General features: G+C 39.3%; 1 protein-coding gene across 1 annotated transcript; it reads left to right on the forward strand.

Moving 5' to 3' along the window:
• Positions 1-1472: 1472 nt before the first annotated feature.
• On the forward strand, positions 1473-23849 carry egf (epidermal growth factor). Its single transcript, XM_071535176.1, has 23 exons — positions 1473-1664; positions 2055-2236; positions 3244-3471; positions 4489-4691; positions 4820-4933; positions 5726-5848; positions 8969-9091; positions 10342-10467; positions 10943-11076; positions 11487-11635; positions 12487-12591; positions 13193-13416; positions 13994-14161; positions 14366-14515; positions 14632-14799; positions 15614-15730; positions 15969-16094; positions 16747-16869; positions 17377-17539; positions 18958-19122; positions 22341-22443; positions 22824-22920; positions 23641-23849. Exons 1-23 carry the CDS (start codon positions 1512-1514, stop codon positions 23847-23849), a joined length of 3453 nt encoding a protein of 1150 aa, XP_071391277.1. The 5' UTR covers positions 1473-1511.
• The last annotated feature ends 1596 nt before the right edge of the window (positions 23850-25445 follow it).

The following is a 25445-nucleotide window of genomic DNA, read 5'->3' on the forward strand; positions in this document are numbered from 1 at the left end:
GGCTCATTGCTTCATTGTTGTCTTCATTCCACAGTGTTGGTGAGCAGTATCCATGGCTGCACATGACAGTGTTTTGACACAGCTTATTAACATGTTAGACCAGATTACCCTCTTTCCAGGGTCAATAGAGAGCCAACATACATTTGTTTTGACCTCATGGCCCAGCTTGTCAAAGTGTAATGGTCTCTAGAGCAAATTGCCTCTATGCATGGGGAAAAATATTAGCATATTTCCCACAATGGACATGTATTTGGTACTCCTTCCATTTACAAATTATTACCAAATATTTGTTATTCATAATGAGTACTTGAGTGTTTTAACCTTTTAGCTGAAAACTGTGAGGAAAAATAATACTAACTGCTTCTGTACAAGAGAACATGGAGGTAGCAACAGCACTAAAGACATCATGCTCATACAGGTGCATCCATATTCAGAAAAATCTATGTCTCACATAATGTTTTAGGTCATAATTGTGATCAAAAAACCCCGGCCTGGTAAGACTACTTTGATTCATACGGGAGGATTTTCACCATGTCAAAGGATAGTGCGAGAACTAGCCTACGTGTTGCTAAGGGATGGCCGTTTTATTCAAGAGCAGTTGAGGCTGCCTTGAACTTCACCCCATCATACCCATGAATGGGCTTTTTAGCAAGCAATGATTTGAGATGTTTAACGACAGCCACAATGTTGCACAAAGTGGGAAGCAGCAGCTATTGAAATGTTAAATGCTGTTATAGTGACTTACCCATCCCTGGGTTTCATCCAGTTGTTAAACTGAGAACAACACTAATGTGGTCTCCAGCAGTATCCACATGCACAAAAAGCACACTGACACACATTTGAATCCAAAGGTGAGATATTCGCCTTTTCAAAATTAGAAATATAACAAAATTAAAATAGGCAATGTTGTAAAGCACAGTCGGTAACTAAGTTCACAGTTGAAAAAAATGGTGCCAATCCTACCGACTAGGTCTATTTTTTATTTTATTTTTTTTAAAGTGATCTTGTTTACAGATCCAGCCACAAATACGCTCGAGCAGAGGGCATAAGTGGAAAAGTAGAACCTGATAAACACTGAAGAAACACTAGATGCACAGCATGAATCAAAGAAGCATGCAGATATGGCAGACATATGGTTATGGTCTTGTGGTAAAAATGAGATATTCACCATTTGAAAAATGTGATACCCTCTCTTACAAAATGATGTCTGACATGAAAGTAAGATATTTTGCAAAAACATCTAAATTATTAGCTTTTAAGACCTTTACCTACCGCTAATATTTTTGAGGATGAAATCATCTGTACTGTTGAAATACTGAGCGATGAATATTGAGTTACAGTTGTCTATGGATAAGATATAGTATTTTGGAATAAAATTTATAAAATCTGCACACTCTGGGGGCAGGAAAGAATGAAAGACTGAAAGACTGACAAGAGATCTGTATGATGTGTTCCTTTGCTAAGCTCCACAGCCCTACCTGATCTTCGGCCATGGCAAGGCCATTCATCGGATGGACCTCGATGGGAGGAACCAAAGGCGGCTTGTGGCCGGGGTGGGAAGCTCTATCCTACTTGACTTCCATTTCAGAGAGGAGAGAGTTTACTGGGCTGACAAACATACTGGGGTAATCTACAAAGCATCGGTGGGAGGAACGCAGAGACAGGTGATTATGTAACTACACCACAGTCCTCAAGAATTTAGACAGTACAGTTTTCATTCAGTATCATGTATTATTATTATTATTATTATTAAGTAATTCAAGCTTAGTTTCATGGCCATTGAACTGAGCGATAAATGGTTTCTGTAACACTGGGCATTGCAACTGGAGATGATTAAATTTTTTAGGCATCTAAAGCATCTGCGTGGCAGTTCTGGAATAACATAGCCAAATTCATAAGATTCATGGGAAATCATTGCTAAAGCAATCACCAAAAATCAAACTGTAAATTCGTTTTTCTTTGGATCCTCAGAATTGCAGTTAGAAGCTGAATGTTTGAGTATGCTGCTTTGTAGGGTTTGAATAATTAACTATTCATTTGAAAACATTTTCCAGAAACTGTACTCATCTGAGAAAAGCATCTCAGGCCTTGCAGTTGACTGGATTTGGAATAGTGTCTACTGGACCAGTGGAGAAAAGGGAACAATCAAGAGAATGGATACAAATGGGAAAAATGAGAGGACTCTTTTAAGACACCTGACTCAACCAAGTTGTATAGCAGTTGACCCCATTAACAGGTAATCCATTCTGCATCAAACCCTAACCTTAACAATAAACCCTGATCCTGCTATTGGACTCCTGCCTTTTAAGCTCTCATACAGTGAACTGTAAATTGTGAATTGTAAAATGAAACATTTTATGAGATTTGTCTGTGTTTTTTCTTATGCACACTGTTTTTTGCTGTTTGTATGAAACTTGGGTTTGTCATGATGCCGCTTTATTTTCCTGCAGTCTCTTGGAGAAAGAAAAGCAGGACTACCAGGTTAATAAATGTAATACAAATAAATATACTACAAATAAAATAAAATAAATTAAAAAGTTATGAACAGGAAAAGAGACCTGAAGGAAAACATTTCCAATACAGCTCCTCACAGTTCAGATTCCTGCCATTTTGTTTGTGTTACTATAAATGCTGCGTCTCCCTCCATTGAGCATGGCTGGCACATAGGTGCAACATGACAGACTGACTCTCACATAACAGTCTCTGGTCAAAGACAGAGGTTGCCATTTTTACCTGGCCACATCATGCCAGACATTTTATTGCATTTTGGTCCAGCAGTTCAACAAATCAATGTGAAAATGTGAGTCATGGCAGGATTTGCCTTGCCATTGTCATGATAACAATATGCTGCGAATATGCTTCAAATTGAGGCTTTCACCCTACTGTTTATTTATTTTTGCTTAATTTAACTTTAAACAAAATATAAGTATGAGGCACAAGAACACAAGACTAACTTTTACTCATTTTTACTCAGAATGATTGGTAACATAAAATCAAATTATGGTATTTTTCTAAGAGATAGCAAGTAGCCTACCTTAAGTGCTTGGTTGAAAAAATGGTAACACCTTTGAAGATTAGATCCTGTATATTTTAGGGGTTTTGAATGATAAACTTCAAGCAATATATATATAGGTTTATTTATTTATTGTTGTTTTTTCTCTACCAAAATGAATATATAGCATCATGGAAACCAACACTTAATTTCAAAGCTACCCTCTCAGTTCAAATATAACTATTTTGCAGGTTTCTGTTTTGGTTGTCTGGTGGGATGACTCCAAGTATCCAGTGGTCTGATGAGGTGGGGCAGATGACGACTACACTGATTAAGATAGCAGAGCAACTGAAAGCACTGTCGATTGACTGGGCGGACAACAGACTGTTCTGGGTTCAGTTTGGTCTGGAGGGAGAAAGTGCCATTGGCTCTTGTGATTACAATGGGAACGTCATAAACATCATAGAGCTGCCACTTCGGTAAGTTTACCATAAAAAACACAACTGTGTGTTAAAAAAAATCCTAAACTATAAGACTAATCGCTCCACTGCTCTTAGATTCTGACTTTGATGGGATGAACATCAATTTTGATACTTCAGTCTTGAAGGAATAGACTGGTTTTGAGAAACCTTTCTGATTTATTTATGAACTGAATCTTTTTTAGTCCATTCCAAAAGCCCCTCTCTCAGTGGTTTGGTTTTTGAGAGGATGGAGAAAGCATGCATCATTTATTGATAGTGTATTCTTATTAGTTTTCCATCCCTTTATTGTTGTTAATGATTCTACTTCAAGCAAATTGGGGTAACTAGCTGTAAGACAGCAGAGCGCAAACCTCTGCCAACGCTGAACAATTCTCCAACTTGCAAACCTGCTGTTTCTTTATCGTTTGTCTTGCCTGAGTTTGATTTTCTGACAAAATAGCATGTGAATGCAATGATATTTAGCAGCCGACTTCGAAATCCCGGATGCTGGACTTTCCTCAGCAGCACGTGAAAGCAGCATAATAGTCTAAAGGTGTAAATCCCAGATCACCACCAAAATGCTAGTATCTGATCCTTGGACCAAGGGTTATCTATCCACAAAATGTAATCTAAATCCACTCATTATTTTTGAGATATCTTGCTAACAAAGACAAACAGACAGGGGTGAAAATATAACCTTCCAACTTCACTGGTGGAGGTAAAAATCACATGCAGTAGCCTACATTCAAAACCCTATATTGACTGTGGCACTACATAGTTTATCATGTAGAGGGACAAAATCCTATCTTTTCAAAGAAATGGTTATCAGCCAAATTGACTTACACTAGGTAACAAATTGCTAACTAATGCTAATAACCTCTGCATATATTACTCACTAAATAATAAGTGGTTTTGATTGACTGAAAGAACTTCCTGTTATAAGCCCCTTAAAATGGGAAATGTCTCTTTGATTTCATTCAAAGATTATTTTCATAGTTTAATGCATGTTTTATTGTTTTTGTTTTTTTCTGCCAGGTCTCAGTCTTTGGGGATATCAGTTTTTCTGGAGCACTTCTATTACACTGATGTTGCATCTCAGACTATAAAACAAGTCAACAAGTACACTGGTGGAGAGCCAGTGAATGTCAACACAAAACGAATGACAAAACCCCCAATTGATATCAGGGTGGTGCATCCCCTCAACCAGCCAATAGCAGACGCCGTATCACCAATTCCAGGTTACAGTTGAACTCTATTTTACTCTATCTCCTGTTTTTATATTAATTACCTCCTATTTTTCTTTATTTGAATAAGAGTCTACCTACACTGTTTTGAAAAGTTTACAATTGCTAACCTTTTCATACAGGTTGTGACGAACACAGTGGTAACTGTGTGAATGTGTGCTCCAGTCCAGCTGAGCAGGGGGGCTGCCAGTGCAGTGAAGGCTTTGCCCTCAGTAAGCATGGCAATTATTGTGAAGGTAGGTAATTCATTACTTAATGAATTAAAAGTTTATTATCGTGTGCAGCAAGTAAATGAACTGAAAAGGCCTTGACTGCATGAACATTTTCATATAAATGTCAATTTTGCTACTCTCTATTGCCAATTGATTATACTTCTATACTTCTTCTTATAATCACAATAGTGATGCTATCTATATCCAGTTCAGGAAAGCTTTTACGTCTGCTGTTCTAAACACCCGGTGTCGGGTAGGTCTTGCCCGGGAAAAATCCTCTGGCGCACAAGAAGTGATGCGTTTTATGTTTCCAGCAGCAGCAACAGCAGTTTGTTTGGCATAAACAGAAGAAGAACTGGGTAGTTAGCATGAGCAGCGATAGCCACCATGGCTGAACAGACAAAGAAAAGAGCGGCACTTACAGAAATTCACACTTCATCAACAGAAAATCCAAGGAAAAAGACGTCACAGTACCGCCCACACTGTTTGATTGACAGGTGATCACTGTGAAGTGCAGAAACACCACAGCAATGAGCACTTAGCATCAAAGATGGCGCCAAAATAAAACAAACAAACAAGAATCTCACGGATTAGCCTACTCAGGGATTTCACAGATTTTAACAGTATCATTATTATAAGTAGCTACATGCAGTGGTCCTGTATAGTATGGTAGAGCATGGGTTAGCGGTGTCATTCCTACTGGGGCCACCCATACTAAAAACACATATGTATACAAGGCACTTTGGATGAAAGCGTCCACTACATGGCATATGCAATGTTATGCTACATCAGTACGTTTGTCTGTGTGTGCCACAGATGTGAATGAATGTGCCCTTTGGAACCACGGCTGCTCTCTTGGCTGTGAAAACATGCCAGGCTCCTATTTCTGCACCTGCCCCACCGGTTATGCCCTTCTACCGGACAGGAAAACCTGCCAAGGTAAACTGGAAATACATTTGTTAAAAGTACTCATCTTACATGGTTCATTCACTAACTGTAGGTGTTTGAAAATTCCTTTTGCCTTCATAACTGTTTCATTAGTTGTAAGAACAATTCATGTTAGAGTTAGAAAAATGTTGAAATGAAGTTGAAATAGCCTGAGATAGTGATATAGCAATAAACTTAGCAGTGCCGTCACTAATTGTGCATTGACATAAATGTCTGTTTGACAACTACAGAGTTTTTCATACATCTTCATTCATAGCATGTTATAAAGACTGCAAATATTGGTGAAATGGTGAAATTTGTGGATAGCAATGATACCACCAGTAAGATTTGCTGAAACCCTCCAATAATAGATCAAATTCAACACATTTCTAGGAATTCTATCAAGTGCAATTTGAAACTGAAACATTGAGTGCTGTACTATCCAAATTTCAAGAGGCCTTTTCTTTGAATTAAAGGTTTTTCAGCTTCCGGATTATTATATTCTTTGCTGCACAGAATCCTTGGCCAGCAAATAAGTTGAATGTTAGTGAAAATCTTGGGTTCTATTCAAAAAGGGGCAAATCTTATGAATCAGCCTCTCATCACCTCCAGTCACAATGTTCTGGACACATAGCCTATATCACATAATATATATGGACGCAGGCTCATATCACAATATTCAGCTATAACATGATTTTTCTGGTCAATATTGTGTAGCGCTCATTTGAGATTAGATCCTCTCCTTTTTGTAGCTCCTATGAAAGGTGGCATTTGTCCCCCCAGACACTTTGACCCCACAGAGCCAATAAAACGGCTGGGTCAGAGGACACCAGACAGACTAGACATATATGAGCTGCCAAATCTCTGTTAGGTTACGTGGGTCAAAACACAGACTCTTTGTGACGCTCCTAAGGGTTTAGGAGAGGTTGAGACTGAAAGGTTGTGCAAGGTAGATGGGAACAGGGATGTCACTTGAACGTTAGTGAAGCTTTTTTAAAATGATTTGAGTGTCTGTTTGAGGATTAGACCGATATATTGGTTTGCGGATATTGGCTGTTTTATAAAAAATCGAATAGGAGCCAGTCAGTGTCGTCGATATGATGCAATCTGATTGATTACATATCAATTGCATAATTGATCAGTGGCAGTGGCAGTGGTAGTGGTAGTAGTAGTAGTAGTAGTAGTATCTTGACTTTTAGTGTCCCATGGTGTAAGTGTTGTTTCAGAGGCCTTTCCACCCTGCCAAGAATTAACTCCTGGGGGAAACACTGAATACTTGTATTTTTTTTGGTCAAAATTAAAGATATTGAATATTGGCACAAAATATCAGCTGCTGGCAACTTCAATCCACAAGTGTTGGTACCGGTTTTCTAAAACCCATACTGGTTGAACCATATTCTGTTCTTTCACTAACCCACTTCTCTCCTATAGCTTTTCCACCTCAGTCTGTTTCTGGTCATTCTTCTCACCCATAATGCAGGTCTGTTGTCTGCCAGAGCAACAACAGATTCTTTTTAGTGGTCAGATTCGAAAACAATATGCCATTTTATCATTTGGCAGAAACGTATACATAGCCATCATGAGGGCATGTATACAAAGTCTTAATTTAGTTGCATAAGTTGGTAAGCATGTGTAAACATGTGCATATTTTACAAGAATATTGTGGCAATATAAAACCCCTCTGACTCAGTTTAATCACTTATTTATACTTTTTATCATTTTTTTTTTTACTACAAAATAGATAAAATATTGTGGCTGCATTCTAATGTGTTCTCTTCTAATCTCACAGCTATGTTCAAGAGACCAAGAGAACAGGAAAGGTTCGCTACAGACACAATGAGATTAGATGACGAGGTGACATTTGCAACAGGGAATATATTTGGTCAGCAGCTTTGTCTGTCTAAGCTGGTTAGCAGACAACCTTTGCCAAGGTCCAGAAGGAAACAAATGTCCAGCCAAGACAACAGGCCAGACAATGAAAACAATGGCAGAGATTACTTGGACAGGGCTATAGCAGTGCTGCTTACACAAAGTCTGTGTTTTTACTTCATTAAAAAAAAACGAAAAAAAAATCATGCACAAAGCATAAAAACGTTTGAAGAGTAGTCCTGTTTCCATGCTTTGTAGTAGTTATTTTAGTTGGAAAAGTACAACTAAATAATAATTTCTCATATCCAATCAGGGATCATGTTCATAGGATAATTCCTAATTTTTCTTTTTTTTTTTGTTCTTTTATTTTTTTTTATATATTTGTTGCACTTTTGAAATAGTCACACATGTTTCTGTTAATATTCAGATTAAGTATCCAGTTTGTCACATAACTCATTTGTGACTCTTAGGAAAAAAATTTTTTTTTTTCTCAGAGGAAAGCTAGCCCAGTGACAATTAGATTTACATTACAAGTTACATCAGTTGTTAGGCATTCAGCTGACACTCTTACGCAGAGTGTGTTACAATGAGTGCAACGGTAAAGTAAGCTTAAACTCCTAGAACGCCAACATTACAAGCAACCAATAGTAAGGAGCACAAGGGTCAAAGCCGGGTCAAAGCCACAGCAACCAGGCAATTATTTCACATCAGACTCATACCCACATGCTCTGCCTCTGCCCATATTCACAGCTACAGGACATGCCGTACCCTTGTGAGCCAACATTATATCACACTCACTCGGTGGGCCTTTAACTGCATTCTCATCACACTTTCACCTATTTGGATAGGATTAGAGTTGAGTTCATGAGGGGATTTTACCAGAGCAGGGGTTAAGAAGCTTGTTGTCCTCCGACCATCTGGTTTTGTTCGAAGCTACTACCTGCTTGGCCCAAAAATAACCAGGAAATATTCTTGAACGTGTCCATGTGACAACACTTTGGCCTTGTTAATATGGCAGTTAAGTTACAGAAAGCAGCCTCCGAAAAGTTAATATATTGATTGTGTGACCAAGAGATAAATGTTTATTGAACAGTTGTGTAATACTATATTCTTCAATTTTCATCGATTTGCTTTACAGTTCCTTGATTCATCGATGTGTTTCCATCAGTTCAATTTACTTAGCTTCAGTTTATCACATTTTTTTTATTTCAGTTTAGCATCTAAGCATTTAATTCAAGATATAAATTTCCTTTCCATTACCAGAGATCATACCATGTGAAGGCAATATGACTAAGTGCACCCATGGTTGCCTGGCCACAGATGAGGGTGCTATTTGTGTGTGTCCAGAGGGATCAATACTACAGGAGGATGGACAGGCCTGTACTGGTATGGACAAAAATATGTTACAGAGTTCACCAGCTCTTATACTAAAGCTGTCATGGAAAAAAATATGTAACTGGTGTTTATCTTTTTCTCACTCACTGAAAATGTGCATGGTCAAAATACATGGGTGTTGATGAAAAAATAAGTATTATAGGTATTAAGTATTCTTTTCTTCATTCCTGAAAATGAAGAAAAGAATACAGGTGCATGTTTTTTTTTTATTTTGTCTGACAACAGTGATACAGTATGTTACACAGCAAATTACAATGTTGTGAACCTTGCTGCGCCGTATTCTGAAGCTCAATGGGTGCAGCGTGTTTTTTCTCTATTTACTTTTCTTACACTGTAAACATTCCATAAATCTGAACATAAATAATTTCTCAAATTATCAAATTAAGATAAACTGGAAGATAGGCTGATTGGCTTCAAGTAAGTAAGTAAGTAAACTTTGTGTCAGAGTTTTTGCCATTTTGATAAATTGCAGTGGAAAAAAGACGGCTATTATCTGTAGCTAAAATTATCCAAACGTCCAGCAACTAAGACCTGGATTAAGGCTGTTAACCTGAGGCTACATGAACCAAAAGCCACCTCACAGGGTGTGTGGCACGCTATTTAAACAACACTGACAGTGCAGCAATGCAGTGTCCAGCTGGCTTTGCATTATTGGTCAACTGATAATGGTCAAATAATGCCACCCAATTAGAATAGCACAACATTGATGATGAATGAGGTTATATTGGGGTTTTTTTGGTTTTTTTGGCTTGCTGGAAATTCTTTATAGTTTTGACACCCTGGAGATAGACCATCATTGCTCCAAGTGGAGTTATTCAATGGCCAATAGTGCAAGACTGTGGAACCTCTGGGCGGTTCCCTGGTGTGAATGTGTAATGCGTGCATATATAACCCTCCCTCCCCCTGCAACTACTTCCCAAGGCCAAGGCCCATAGTAGAAGGAGTCTATTGTATGCTGGAGGAGAAAGCTAGTGAGACAGCAGTAAAACATATCAATGTGATTAAGATTATAGATAAAAAACTATCACCATGAAGTTCAAAGTTAATGTTACAGAATCTTCTAATGAGTCAATAAATGAGTGTTGGCTTGGTAAAGGCAACAGATTAGGTATTGTATCCATGTGTGGGGCTGAGTCAGTGTTAGAAAACGGAGTCTCTTTGTGAAGAACAGAAGCAGTCTGTCTGTATGTCCGTGTCCGTGTGTGTGTGTGTGTGTGTAATACTGTGTTTGGCTGTTGCAGGCTGCTCGTCTGCAGACAGAGGGAGCTGCAGTCAGCTCTGTACCCCTGTCACCCCTGGTAGATGGCAGTGTGGGTGTCTGCCTGGCTACCAGCTCCACCAAGATGGCAAGCGCTGCATTGCCTCTGGTGAGTCATACTACAGCAAAGCGGATAGCCAAGATGGACAGGCCCCAACAAATAAACACCTGTGTTTAGGCATGCGCACAGTCAAATCTTCAGCTTCCCTCAACAGTCACGCACAACATTGTGTAATTTTGTAATTTTGTTCTAACATCATGACCGCTAATGTAGTGGTAAATTAAAAGGTGGGTAAACTATGATCTCCAGTTGGTGAACACCATAAGGCAAACAACCACCAAAATAAACAAAAATTAACTATATTTTCAGAAGAGCAATAATTTATCCTTTTTGTTTCCCATAAAAACATATATTTACTCATCAATTTGAAACCACTTACTACAAAATGAATTTGTCATAGAAATTCATGTCAGGCTAAAAACCCAGGTAAACTCTATTCTACAAATTAAAAGGCTGGTGAACCAAGTTTAGGTGGATTTACCTGCCACTACATGCCTGATTTTGACATATTGTTATTCTCTAGGACCACCGCCTTATCTGCTGGTTGCTAATCTAGTAGACGTGCGACGGGTTAATCTGGACGGCACGAACCAAACCCTTGTGGAGGAGCCCAGAGGAACAATCATAGCCTTGGACTATGACCCAGTCCAAAACAAAGTAAGGGGGACACCCATTTCAATAAAATACAAATCTTTTATAGGTATTTCAATGGCTCATTTGTATCGGCACCAGTATAGGCACTTTCTTCTTCATCTTCTTCCTCCTTCTCATTATTATTATGAACTGATTACCTGCACTATCCTTACAGCCTCACTGAGTCCTATGGAGTATTTAGTTTTCTTGCTTTGGTTCAGATATGCAGTGACACCTACTGGACAGACACTGTTATTTCATGACCTATAGCTTTCAATAATGTTTTTTAGTACACATAGACATAGCCTATATGGTATTAATCCTGTAACCATCATGGGGAAAGAGATATAATAATGTTTTTTCAAAAGATTGCCCTTATTCCAAAGGTTGTCCCAAATTCAATTATCTTGTGTGTTTTTATGTGCATTTTAAAGGTGTACTTTGCTAGTACAATCCTGAAGACAATTGAGCGGGTTAATTTGGACGGTGGGTCCAGAGACGTTCTGGTCTCTGAGGGTTTGGACTCTCCAGAGGGACTGGCTATCGACTGGGTCAACCGCAAGATGTACTGGACGGACAAAAGGTGTGTGGTGTACCCACAGGGAAAGTGCTGAGGATTGTAAACAGTTTTTTGATACCAATACCAGTTCCAATGGTTCAAATTCAAAGCTACAAGTTCTAAAACAATATGTTTCATTAAGTGCTTGAGTAAATCATTTTCTGTGTGAACATTTGCACAAGATATTTGTTTTTCTAAATGGAGTCAGATCACACTCAATTGATTTCCTTGATAAGAATGCAGAGAAAAAAAGTTATTTGTGCATCTGTCATTTTTAAGCTTCCTGGTACCAACATGGTGGTACAACTCTATGGATATAACTAACTACAGAGCTTAACACTGGGGACTCTCTGCATCCTTAAGATGCTTATTTGTTATAAAACAGACAGTCCAGATCATGCCTCCACTTTGCATTGGGCGTAGTGTAACAATACCGCTCAATAACCCACTGCATCCTAGTCATTATTGGTTATTTCATCATTAAGTGTGCCTATAGGTCATGGTTATTCACAATTTGGATACTCAGTAGTTGAAAAGCTTTTCTGTGGTTAAATCTTATTACACTTTGTGTCACAAAGTGTAATAGAATCAAGTCAGAATCTGATGTACTCTTGAACAAATCCTTTTGGATCCTATTAAGACACTTAAACTGGTGTGTAAAATTCAGATATAAGTCTTTGTACGACGACTGATTCTGATTTAATTCCATCATACAGAATGAACAACTCTTTAAGATTTTCCTACTGGATTCCTGCTGGAGTTTTTTGGGGACATGGCTTTTTATCCAAGTAGTTATGTGTATTTGCTAAACACGGCAATAGAATGTCATATTTTTTCTTTTCTGTTTTATACCTACATATACTTTTGTCCTCCAGCCGGTCAACTGTTGACTGCAGTACCTTAGATGGACTGAACAGAGAAACTATTGTAAGCAAAGGGCTGCAGAATCCAAGAGGAATCACAGTTCATCCTATGGCAAAGTAAGTAGGGCTATAATCCTATGCTTGTTTCAGGAATGATAGTACTGAGAGAGAAGCAAAAATGATCATTATTATTCATATTAAAATACCTCAACATTTTAAATGTGCTCTAGGCCACTTCGCTCTTTAGCAGCCCCAAATAGCAGAGAGTGGTGACTGTTTGAATTTTGCAGACTTCAAACTCCAGAAATCATGTAACATGACGTCAGTAAACTGCACACAACACACTCATGTTTACCAACACAGTGTGTGATGCTTTATGCCAAAGGAAACCAAAGGGCTGAGAGAGGCAAAAGATCTAATGTTGGAGAGCACTGCTCACTGTTGTTTAGGACAGTATTATATTTTGATTTGTCACTTCGTGTAAAGTGTCTTCTGGAGAATTTCCCACCATGCATTTGGGACAATAGAACAATTCTACTGCATCTCAATTAGGTAGAGATGGGACACCGTTCCCTATCGTAGCTGTACTTCATGATTTAGGCCTTTAAGACAGGTGTATTTTTACATAAGAATCTTGTGTACTGTAGCTTTAATGTTTTTAATAAGAAGAAATGTTTATTTACTCCATATGTTAACTCTTTTTTCTTTACTTTTTGAGGAAGTTGTTCTGGACTGATATAGGTGCCCAGCCTGTGGTGGAAAGTGCCTCTTTGGAAGGGAAAGACCGTGTGGTCATTGCTAGCACCGACCTGCTGTCACCCAGTGGCCTAACCATCGACTTCACAGAGGATCGTCTGTTCTGGTGCGACCAGAGGAGGGGGCTGCTGGAGACTGCCACCCTGGACGGCTCAGACCGACGGGTCCTGTCCGAGAACCAAGTAGGTGAGGCTTGTGTGGAGCACACACATGCATATACACACGCAGGGGTGTAGAGCATTGACCAAAAAAAACCAATCACGTTGAATTGAAAGGCAGTTTTTTTTCTACATAATTTCTTTTCCAGCACTTATAAACTGTTCAAAATAAAACTGTGTGGGAGAGAAAATGAGATACTTTGAATTTGATCAGTTTGAATAAACTGAAAGATTTTCTCTGACAATTTGTAGATCAAGGACTCTGCAGAGAACCAGAATACTTGTTTAGGAAGCTGCCTGAAAGGCCTTTCAATTGTAACCTTTTGCGATTTCAAAATTATAATAATCAATATTGCAATTTTGCTAGTGTTTGAATTAAATGTGTAGTCCTCATGCATACACACACAATTTGTGTCACCGCATCAGTAAGAAGCCCTAAGCGAGTTTGCGGCTATGGTAGAGTCACTAATTTATTCCTTCATCCAGTGATATCCTCAGATTATTGAGCGAAGTCAGTTGCTGGTAGCAGGTGCTGGTTCTGTAAATTCAGTACATTCCTCCATATCCAACTCAGGTTTTCTTTTCATCTCCTCTGATTGGTCCAGGTCGACCTTTTGACCTTGCGGTGTTTGAGGACAGGCTGTGGATCTCTGATTGGGAACACCAGCACCTGAGGAGCGTACACAAGCGGACCGGGAAGAAATTGGAACGTATCCATGGCAACATGGTCCAACCATCATCCATTGTGGTGGTTCATCCCCTTGCTAAACCAGGTATAGACACAACAGGGATTCTATTCTAATGTCCTGGTATATTCAAGGGCTTACATTTTAAAATCAATAAATCATTAACAAATTCATTTTTAGACATTTGTATAATTACCATTGTCGAGAAGACAATAAAACAAGTCAAACGAAGAGTCCATATAAATACTGATGATTGAGCTTTTTGTTGTCATTTTGCATCCTTATCTTCAGGGGCAGATGTTTGTCTTCACCAGAATGGAGGTTGTGCCCAGGTGTGTGAAAACAGGCTGGGATTCGCCCACTGCTCCTGTCTGTCACACTACATCCAGTCAGCTGATGGAAAAGGTTGCTTGCTTGTCGATGCTTCCAATGGAAACACAGGTGATTTAAGGCCACCCTACTTACTGTAACTCTACATACCTCTGTACAAAGTATGAAGTAAAACTAAATAAACTGATGTTTAAGACTAATTTACACTACATGTATTCATTGTTTAGAATCTGGAGACAGTGAGTCCACTGATATGATTTCTCTCAAAAACAAAACACTAAATGATGAGAGTATGCCCCTGACCATACCTGGGCTCTCAACGGATGAAGAGGAGGCCGATTTAGACTCGGACGAAGGCAGTGAGCCAGCTCTCTTCACAGAGAAGATGGTTGCAGGTAACAATCGGCTATTAACTGCTATACTGGGCGGAAAATGCACAGACACACGAAATGGCTGCCAATGTAATTTCTTTCTACAGAGTTATTAATTGTCATTTCTATTACGGAAATTAGATTTGTCTTGGGATATTCAGCATTTCAGCTAGGTTGTTAAAGCATAAATCTGGTGTGCTTGTGTGGATGTGATGGTTAGTGGGGTGGGGAGAATACGCTTTTCACAACTCTGACATTGTATCACAATGCAAAATGTCAGCTTCCAATTACTTCTAAAATTTTTGTTCAGCTGTCAGAACCTGTCAGACCTTTTACTGGGGATCACAATTAAATTCAAGGTGAAAAAATCCTGTGATTGAGCTTTTGGTACCTCATGTCAAAGGCTACCAATTTTGCTTGTATATGGATTAATTAATTGGGCTTTTGAAGTCATTTCATCAACTCTCACCCCTACTGTTTGAGCTAATTCCTGAGATAATTTGTCATGATTAATAATTGCATGATCCTCACCAGAGCAATAGATTTTTTAACAGTTATTAGAAAATACATACAAATTGCACTGCAATAAAACATTGTTAAAACTTAATTTGATCTTCAGTTGCAATTAAGATTAATAAAGTAAGATTGCTGTTATATGAAACAGAATCCCTCTCATGTTTAATTCAATGTACTATGTAATATTATTTCATATCAAATTCCCTATGGAGAAATCAGTCCCTTACTTGCTGAACAACCACCTGAGGGCTCTTCCTCCACATTCAACAATCTACAGTGATTAAATGTTATTGTTTTCCCCTTATGTCCCCTTCCCTGTCAGACCAGGATGAGTGCTACTCACTCCGCTGTGACATGAATGCACAGTGCCAGCTGGAAGCCGGCAGCCCGACCTGCCGATGTCTGGAAGGCTTCACAGGAGACGGACAGTTGTGCGTAGGTGAGTATTATAAAGAAACAGCAATTAAGGATGGCAGGCTGGCTTACTGATTAGAGAAACCATCCCATAATGGGAAGGTCAGTTTGTATCCCTGCAACATCCAGTTTGTGCCCATCAAGAGTCATGCCAGTCAAAGTGTCGTTAAGCAAGACACTGAACCACTAAATGCTCTAATCGAGTCGCTTTTGAATGAGGGCATCAACTAAATAAAAGTCTGACTTTCCTATTGTCTTTGCAGACTTGGATGAGTGTCTACTGGGTTTGTCTCAATGCAGCAGTCAGAGTTCAGACTGTGTCAATACAGTCGGTGGATATCACTGCCAATGTCGCTCTGGCTTCACTGGAGAGGGCCACCATTGCACCGGTGAGGAGAAGACCTGGTTAAATAGTAACTGCTGATAGTTTTTATGGTTTGTTTTAGCCTACCTATGTGCCAGACAGGGGAGTTTGCTACAGAGGAGAATGCAATGTGTCAAAAAGTTAAAACAATCACAGGAAAGTATTTAAACGTCATACTTCTACTATACTTATCTGTGACTGACAAGTTACCCGACACTTTGAATTGTCCTGTTGCTGTAAACACCACCCATCTGGCACTCCGAGCGTGTCAAAACAAACGTTTGAAATTAGCAGGTTGAGTGCATCCTTGTTTTATGCTTCACCAAACCTTTAAAGTCTGTTTGCAAAAACAGGAGTCAAGGGTAAAAGAACATTTGAAAAAAGAAGCCAAGGTGCTCTTGTTTTGCATGCAGAAGTTTAAAAAAGCCTTTCTGCTCTTCTTTAAAAGTAAACAAAAATACTTTATTCACAACTGTTTGACCCATGTCTGGTAGGGAGTCTCACAAAACTCCACACACATTAATGCTGCTTTCTTTCTCTCTTCAAAGAGATTTTTATTCTTGTACCATCTGGTTAAATTAAGGTTAAACATATAATGCTAAGCCAATGATATTTTGAATACCATACATTTTTAAGTCAACATTTTATCTTCTCTCCTCCCCCCTCTGCTCCTGTAGATATTGATGAGTGCAAACTGGGAATGCACAAATGTGACAAAAATGCAGAGTGCCAAAATACCTTGGGGAAATATCTCTGTAAGTGCCAGGCTGGATACCATGGCAATGGCCACACATGTCAAGGTGCGTTTAGATGATTTACTGCTACTAAAACTTTCAATATCCAGGTTAGGATAATAACACATTTTTATTTCCATTGACTTTAATGCTGACACTAAAAATTAACTTCCCAAAAATGTTGTTTCTTACATGAAAACCCAAAATGTAGTGTAGAAAGGATATTCAACAGTAGCCAAGAATCTCAGCACAATGAGTATGTTTACACGCCATGGCGTTGCTGTTTAAAGTTCATATCCTGATTTAGGTGTTGTTAATTGTTAACATGCATTTTCATATCTAGAATCTACAAAGACCATGTATACATGATTCAATATCCTGGCTAATCTCATAATTGGGATATGAGCTTATCCCATTCATTGTAGATGGGATACAGTGTTTACATGCGCCAACTCAAAGGAGGAATACTACCCCAAATAATAACAGACTATACATTTGAATGTAAACACATTTGTGTCATACTATATTTGTCTCACGTAATGACATTATACCCCTAATTCTCCCTCTCACCAGAGTTGGAGACCACCTCTCCATGGGTGACGACCAGTAGTCCTGCTGATGTCAAAACTCGTCACAACAGTAACTCAGTAGAGAGCTGCCCCTCCACCCATGAATCCTACTGTCTGTACCAGGGCGTCTGCTTCTACTTTCCTGAAATGGAGTCTTACGCCTGCAAGTAAATAACCCCCTCTGTTTGACCTTTGACCTCCATGTTTAACAGTTTACTGTTACCTTGTGTTTAGTAGCGGTTTGAGTAAGGGATGCTTGGTGGCCTCTGAGTTGTTTCCCTGACTACAATTACAGAACAGATGATCAAATGATTTCAGAGTTCAATTCCAAAACGCTATTCATTTCAGAGAGAGATCATTAAAATATAATGGATCTAGATTATAAAAGGGTTATCATCTTGTCAACCAATCCACTAGTGTATACTACATTTTCATATAAATAAATGTCAGTTTTGCTACTTTCTGTTGCCAACTGATATAACACAATAGTGATTAAGCCTATAGCCTAATAAATAGAACTGAGTAGTTAGCATGAGCAGCGATAGCCACCATGGCTGAACAGACAAAGGAAATAGCGCTACCTATGGAGACTCAAACTTCATCAACAGAAAATTCAAAGAAAAACACATCACAGTACTGGCCACACTGTTCGACTGCCAAGTGATTGCCAAGTGGAGTGCTGGAAAGTGGAGTGCAAAAACACCACAGTGCTAAGGACCAAAGATTTTGCCAAAAAAATATATATATTTAGCAGATTACCACTTTGTTACCTCCTATCCTTTAAAAAGTACCATCATTTTATAAAACTTGTACTACGAGTCAACATGTCAACTTGGTTATATTTAAGTCTTTCATGAAAGTATGTGTCCCTTTTCAAACAGTAGGCCTATATCATGTCTCACTTTGAATTAAACTCCAGCATGAATAGGCCAACACACTGTAGATGGAAAGTAAGAGAATACTGTATATGCGGCGCAGATCATGGATGATTCAGTGTCTGCTCTTTTATATCCCTCCCTCCCACATTATGCATTACAGTTGACAAGCAGTAGATGTCACTATTGTTCTACGGTTAAAGCCTTTGATTGTGTCCCTCACGCCAAAGTGGTTATGGGAGAAGGGATTCGAAACTTAATGACTGTTGAGATACAACATAAAACTACATTATGCATTGCAATTGGGACATAAGAGCAATAGATCTTTTTGATAGTAAAACAAATATGCAATATAAAGATCTATGCACAATTAAGATCTATCAGAATCGGAAGAAGCATTGCAGCTGAGCATGTTGTTTCTCTCATACGAGTCTTATTTGATCCTGTTTAATTACCTCTGCCAAGGAGGTTATGTTTTCGGTGCCGTTTGTCTGTCTGTTAGCAGGTTTACGGAAAAACTACTGGCCCAATTTTCATGAAACTTCGTGGAAGGGTGTAGCATGGGCCCGAACCCATTAAATTTTGGAGCGGATCCGGATCTGACTCACGAACAAGCAATAATAGCACAAACTTTGGCGGACGTCTGTGCTCTCTGAGTGCCCTTCTAGTTTAAATAAGATTTAATTGTGTTTTCATTCATCCTGCTGCAGCTGTGCATCAGGCTACATGGGCGAGCGCTGTCAGTTCAGTGACCTGGAGTGGTGGGAGCTGCAGCAGGCTGAGCAGGAGAAGAGGAGGAACGTGGTCATCGCTGCCTGCATGGTGGTCCTCATCACCCTGCTCTCCATCGCCGCCTGCGTCACCTACTGCTACGGGTGAGAGACGAGGAGCTAACGAGGCGTGTGTGGAGAGGAAAGAAAGGAGTGAGGAAGAGGAAGAAAATGAAATGGGAAAGGAAGGAAAGAAGGGAGGAAGGAAGGAAAAAGGGAAGAGGAAGAGAGGAAGAAAGGGGAAAGTTTGGAAAAATATGGGAAGGAAGGAAGGAAGGAAGGAAGGAAGGAAGGAAGGAAGGAAGGAACAAGGGGAGGAAGGAGACAAGGAAGGTTGGAAAGAAAAGAGGGACTGGGGAGGAAGGAAGGACATTATGAGCAATGGAGGAAAGGAATGAAGGGAGAGAGGGAGGAGAGGGACGGATGGATTTTTAAGGGGGTCCAACGGGACCTTAAAGAGGCGCTTAATATGGCAATACAGTCCAACCTTAAAGCAATTCACCACTGAAGCCTGTGTGCATTATTTTTGTATTATACATAATACAATCAAATAGAATGAGAATATGACGGATTCAATGTATAAATCCTTCGCAGAAGAAAGGTGCACAGAATTATAAAATGATTGTGAAATGTTTTCCCTGCTAAAATGATCCCATCGTTAGCCTTTCAGGGACATTTTAGCCATTTGGTCACTAATTTTTAATAGTAAGACATAGGGGTCATTCACTGGATATGAGTGTGTGCATGCATGCTTGCATGTAGGTACCAGAATTTACCATTGAACAGGTGGGGTGGGTTACCCTGCCTTAAAGTCACAATGAAATGAGAAATGATTTTTCCACGTTGTTGGATAATTTCCCAGGCCATGATATACACCTATTTAACAATAAATGGCAAAAAATATATAAAAAAAATATTTTCTTGTATTTTTATATCAAAATCCCATTACTATTACTTCTTGGAAAACAGTGGTGACCTCATGCTGTACCAGCAGGTAGAAATAAAAACTCTCCTGTCTTTCTCTCTCTCCCTCCTGATATCCCACTGGTTTACACTTCTGAATAATCCCTCCTTGCGTTATGTGCCGCCCCAACATCCAACCCTGTTTCAATGGGAAATTCCTCACATTAAAGAAGCAAGATGCTCTTAAAATGCTGTTTCATTGTGACTTTAAGGAGCTGATAATGCACCCAAAAGAATTTCAATAACATGGGTTTCATTAATAAGGAGAGTTTTAGTGCCCCATGGTCTAAATGGTGTGGCAGAGGCTTTTCCACTCTGACAAGAATACAACTCTGGGGGGAAACACTGGTATGTACATGCATTTATGAGCGTGCATGTGTTTGTGTGCGCATTTGAATGTGTGCATGCTTGTGTGCATGCATGTGTTTGTGTACGCTTTAAAGTAATGACGTGTAACCAGTGTTGTGTTTAATCTGTTATTAGTCGGGGCATTGGAAGCAAAGGGCAGGACAGATTGCTGAGGAGGGGCCCCTCCAGCAATGAATGAGCTGAGAGCATACAGAGGTGTCTATCAAACCTAGGGTGGCATGAGCCGTGTAATGTAGGTGTCTCAGCACGACGGCAGGGGGTGGGAAAGCAGATCATATGTGGAACAAATGGTAGCGTGCAACCCTGGTTAGCTGCAGTGCGAGGAGCATACGTAAACTACATACTGCAACCCCCCTTCTATTTCCACCTGATCTGTCTCAAAGTGGCTGATTTGTTTTACAGTTGTTTCGGTGGCTTATGGACAAGGCTGTTGGCATTCTCCACTCTTTTGACTCACAAAGCACCCCCCCCCCCCCCCCCCCTCCTCTACTCCACCTCCTATATCCTAGGTTCCTGCTCTTGGTTCCCCTGTGGAAGTGGCACGCTTTCAATTACATGCTTGGTTTAGCTTGTTCTACAGCAATTACACATAAAAATAGGTCATTTCTCGGCTACAGAATGGAGCCGGTGAGGTATGACCCCAGTGGAAACGCTACATGGCCGCCAATAGCTCTGCTTCAAATTGCCTTTTGCACTTCACTGCAAGTGCAGCACTCGCATTGTTTTTTGAGTTTGGTGGTTTAGTTTCCTCTATAACACAGACATACTGTAAGGAAAAGCAAACAGGGATATGGGCAGAAAAACACAACCTCTGTCTCTTATGCTCTCTCTTTTCACGCTCATACATACAAACACACATGCAGTAAATGCACATGCACGCACGCGCACACACACACACACACAGACACAGACACTCACTCACACACACACAGTCCATGGCCTGATTCATCACTAAATCTAGATTTATCTCCTCTGGTCCACAAGTAAGTTAAAGAGATCAAACATATACAAGGCTAAGCCCCTTACTGTAACAGAGTAAAAACTACAGTGATCTTTTGCATGTGACATTGGCAGAAAGGGCACAAACAGGTTTTTTTTTTTAAATAATATATTTACCCAGACGCCCTGCTTGTCATACTGTTACACACATCCACTGCTTACCGTTCCATTCACTTCCCCTTCCCGACAGTATACAAGATTCCCAGTTCACCATTTACATTTGCGGATGCATACTGTATTTCCATAGCAACATTCACTAAAGACCAGATTTCCACATTCACTGGTACTGGACTACATCAGTTTTCCCAGGCCAAGTAGCATTTGCAAATAATTCTTAGCGTTTGTTTTAACCTGCTTGGAGTACCAGATGGACGGAGATTATCGCATTAGAACAATTCAGACAGTGTCAGCCAAGTTGGCAGTCACAGAAAAGTAATAAATTGACTGTCAAATACTTTCCTAAACTTTCTGGCACTCACTGTATTGTCCTATGTGGCAAGGCCCACCCATCTGGCACAAAAGTAGGCTAGAGAAAACATAAAAAGTATCTGCAAATATTATTTGCCCAAGGGTTGCTGGTGCTTATTCCATGTGAAAGATTCAAGAAATCTATGTGGCAAAATTTGTGGCTTATGGCCTGAGAACACAAAATGTAATTTTTGTACAAATGTATTTCTGTGTACAGAAATTGTACTATAGTGGCATGTCACATTTTTAAGGTTATACATTGCATGGGATAATTTCATATTTCCTGCCATGATGAATTTGAATGCATTATTTGTCCATTGGAGAGTATATCACTGCTGTCATTGAAAAACCATGTGACTGACATGCGGGTCATTGAATTGAATATTTACCTGTTGAGTGAGTTTCAGGACTCTTGGGACATCGAAACCTATTAAAAACCTGTTATTTAGTTTTAAAAGTAGACATGAATCAATGGGAAAATAAAGCATGTGTGGGTGCTCATACTGGTCTATCTGTCTACGCAGAACTAGAAGATTCTTCCGGAAACAGCCGTCGGTGGACGATATGAGTGAGACCAGCATGACAGATGAGAGCATGTCAGAGACCACCACTACCAGTACACATCGGGTAGGCCATCGTCACCAAGCTCTGGTTCATTCGACGACTTTTTCTCAAAGATCCATTAAATGACACAGATTGATGTGAATTAGTTGAAGTAGTGTCTTAGTGTAAATCGTAGTGTGGCAACCTATTGTCTTGGTTTACTCCAGATACTAGCTCATAGACTGTAAAAGTACTATTGACTGTACAAAGTTCCATTCACTTTAATGAGGTTTCAGTTCAACTCTCAGTATTAATTCCCAAGGGCAGGAATGCATTAAAAACATCATAAAGACTATACAGACTCAGCAAGACATGATTATTTAAAGGCACCATGACAAGATTTGACAATATAACAGATAGACGGCACATAAATTAATCTGTCAAGTGTATTGCTTCTCTTGCAGTTCTATGTGGTGCTGGAAAACGGCGGAGAGGGGAAGGTTATTCCTGCCATGGGTTGTCCCAGGAGAGCTGTCTGCCCGTCCTGCTCCTCAGAGACAGGTACCCGAAACTCGCGTACATCTTTACAGACATTATTGATCTTGTTTTTCAGTTTATACTGTTCCTCTGTAATTCCTGTCGAGCTGTTGCTGCTTGTTGCGGATAGCTGTTGTAACCGTTTGGTGAATGGGTGTGTAACTGTGTTTTATTTTCTTGCGTGGACTGGCTGTGAAAAAGAATTGCCTCTTGAGGACAATAAACTAAACCAGCTTTAAAGGAACGGTTAGCTCAAATTAGAAATTATAGTCTTAAGGATTACTGTAGCATCAGTGCTGCTAAATCACCTAAAACACATTTTTCACACAGGCTTTAACACATTTTTTTTACCCATTTTATTCTCGCATTTCCCTGTTATTGTCAATTAGCATTTGTCTGGAATTGTTATCGTCTTATACGGTTTAAGTTGTTTTGTTTTTTTTATTTTCTGTCTGCAAAATAATTTTGAAAAGCGCAATACAAATACATTTGTTATTATTGTAAATGCATACAATATAGCTTCAATAAGATAAAACAAATGTAAGTGGATCTTGTGGCAGCAGGCAGCTCAACATTTAATTTCTCACATTATTGCTAATGTTGAACTTTATTGTGATATCCTTGATTTTTTTTTTCATGCTGAATGTTTTTCAGTTAATTAATATTAAAATCAAGCTACACACAGGCCTGCATATTCTCCACTTACAAATTTACATTTTAAAAGGAGACTGTGTTTATTGTCAGGTGAAAACCCCATGTCTGAAGAGGCGGGAACATTGCCCAAACACAACCGAGGGTATGAGTGTTCCATGGTGCCGGCCGTTGCCATAGAGACCAGCAAGCCCAGCGTCCATCCCCTCAAGTCCATCGACAACCTCATATTCCTGGACGATCCTCAACCCAACGCCGCCCTGACCCCCAGCCCCGAGCCCCCTGCTCCCGAGCTCACCTGAGGCATCGACACATCTGTACAGAAAAACACTCTCATACTGTAGGATTTGGCTGATGTGCGAACTGCAAATGAAGAGTTTCATTCCCAAATGAGATACCCAACAATTGAAAAAAATATAATTGAAGTCGTTATTTATCTTAACGTAGCAATCCGTAATATTTTCATATAAATAAATATATGACACATAACGCACAATAATGACTCAACCTATACTCAGTTCATGAAAGCTTTTACATTTGCCGTCCCAGTGTCTGGAAGGTCTTTCCTGGGGAAAAAAATCCTGTGGCGCACAGGAAGTGATGCGTTTTATGTTTACGGAAGCAACAAGAGAAGTTTGTTTGGAATAAATAGAAGAAGAACTGGGTAGTTGGCATGAGCAGCCACCATGTCTGAACAGACAAAGAAAAGAGCGCCACCTACAGAAACTCAAACTTCAACAGAACAATCCAAAGAAAAAGACGTTGCAGTACCGACAACACTGTTTGATTGACAGGTGATCTCTGGGTGCAGAAACATTAGATTATCATTTTACATTTTAAGATTACAAAAGTGAAATATTGAATAATGAACAAAAATCTGCTGTATTCCAACGATCCTCCCAAAATATCATTTTGGAATGAAACCCTTCCCAGCATTGTTAACATTTATCTGATAGCTTAAGATAGTATATGTAAGTCTTACTTACAAAGTTATATAGAACATCTATATTATCAGTTGTTGTAAAACCTCATGCATGCTAACATCACACAAACAACATGACCAGTTAACCCAGGCATTTTCCAGACCTTGAGTAGTAAAATCTGTTCGCCATTTTGAAATGAAAAACTACTTCCAACAGCTTTTCAGCTGCACAGAATACACTGTAAAATCAGTACTGCTTGTCTCTGAATTATCACTGACCAGCTTACAAGGGCAGCTGCACTTGTGTCAGCCTGGGAAATGAAATATTGTAATTAACCTAATTTGTCTAACCTAAATATCTGCATCATAATTCACATTCTCATTGTATTTTAAATGTTTTGGTCACAACAATTTCCTTTCCTCAGAATGGTGTTCCCTGTTAAAAAGATAGGATTGTCTGATTTAATCAAATGATTCCAGCATAATAATGGATATATGGTGATTAATTGTGAGGTTGTTGGACTTTTCATGTTAATACATTCATTAAATATTAGACTTCACAGGGCATTTTGGAATATTTGTATTTCCCTACCATTGAATAATTGAGGTGGGCAACCCTGCCTAAAAGGATTTCACTCCTGTAGTTTAGAGAGTTTTAATGTCACATGGTCTAAATGTTGTTTCTGAGGCCTTTTCACCAAACCATTAAACATTTCTAGGGGGAGTACTGATAAGGATACATATTTCATCTTTTGAATAAGCTTTGGCTTGCTATTTCAATGTTTTTTTCCCTGTTATCACGAATCTGAACAACCTTCCTTCTCGAAGGAATTTGGATTAAAGTGTTTGTAGGAGACTTTAAGATGAAGGGTAACTGCTTATTTCTGCCATAAAGGGATGCATTTCTGTTTTGTTTAGAAATCACTATCATGTTTTTACCATTATGTTTTTAGTGAGAGTTGTGGTATACCAGATT

The sequence above is a fragment of the Centroberyx affinis genome, unplaced genomic scaffold (genome assembly GCF_046629955.1).
Source record: "Centroberyx affinis isolate AG114_WGS23_722 - 3 ecotype Tasmania unplaced genomic scaffold, CSIRO-AGI_Caff_v1 ptg000175l_1, whole genome shotgun sequence".
Classification (NCBI taxonomy): domain Eukaryota; kingdom Metazoa; phylum Chordata; class Actinopteri; order Beryciformes; family Berycidae; genus Centroberyx; species Centroberyx affinis.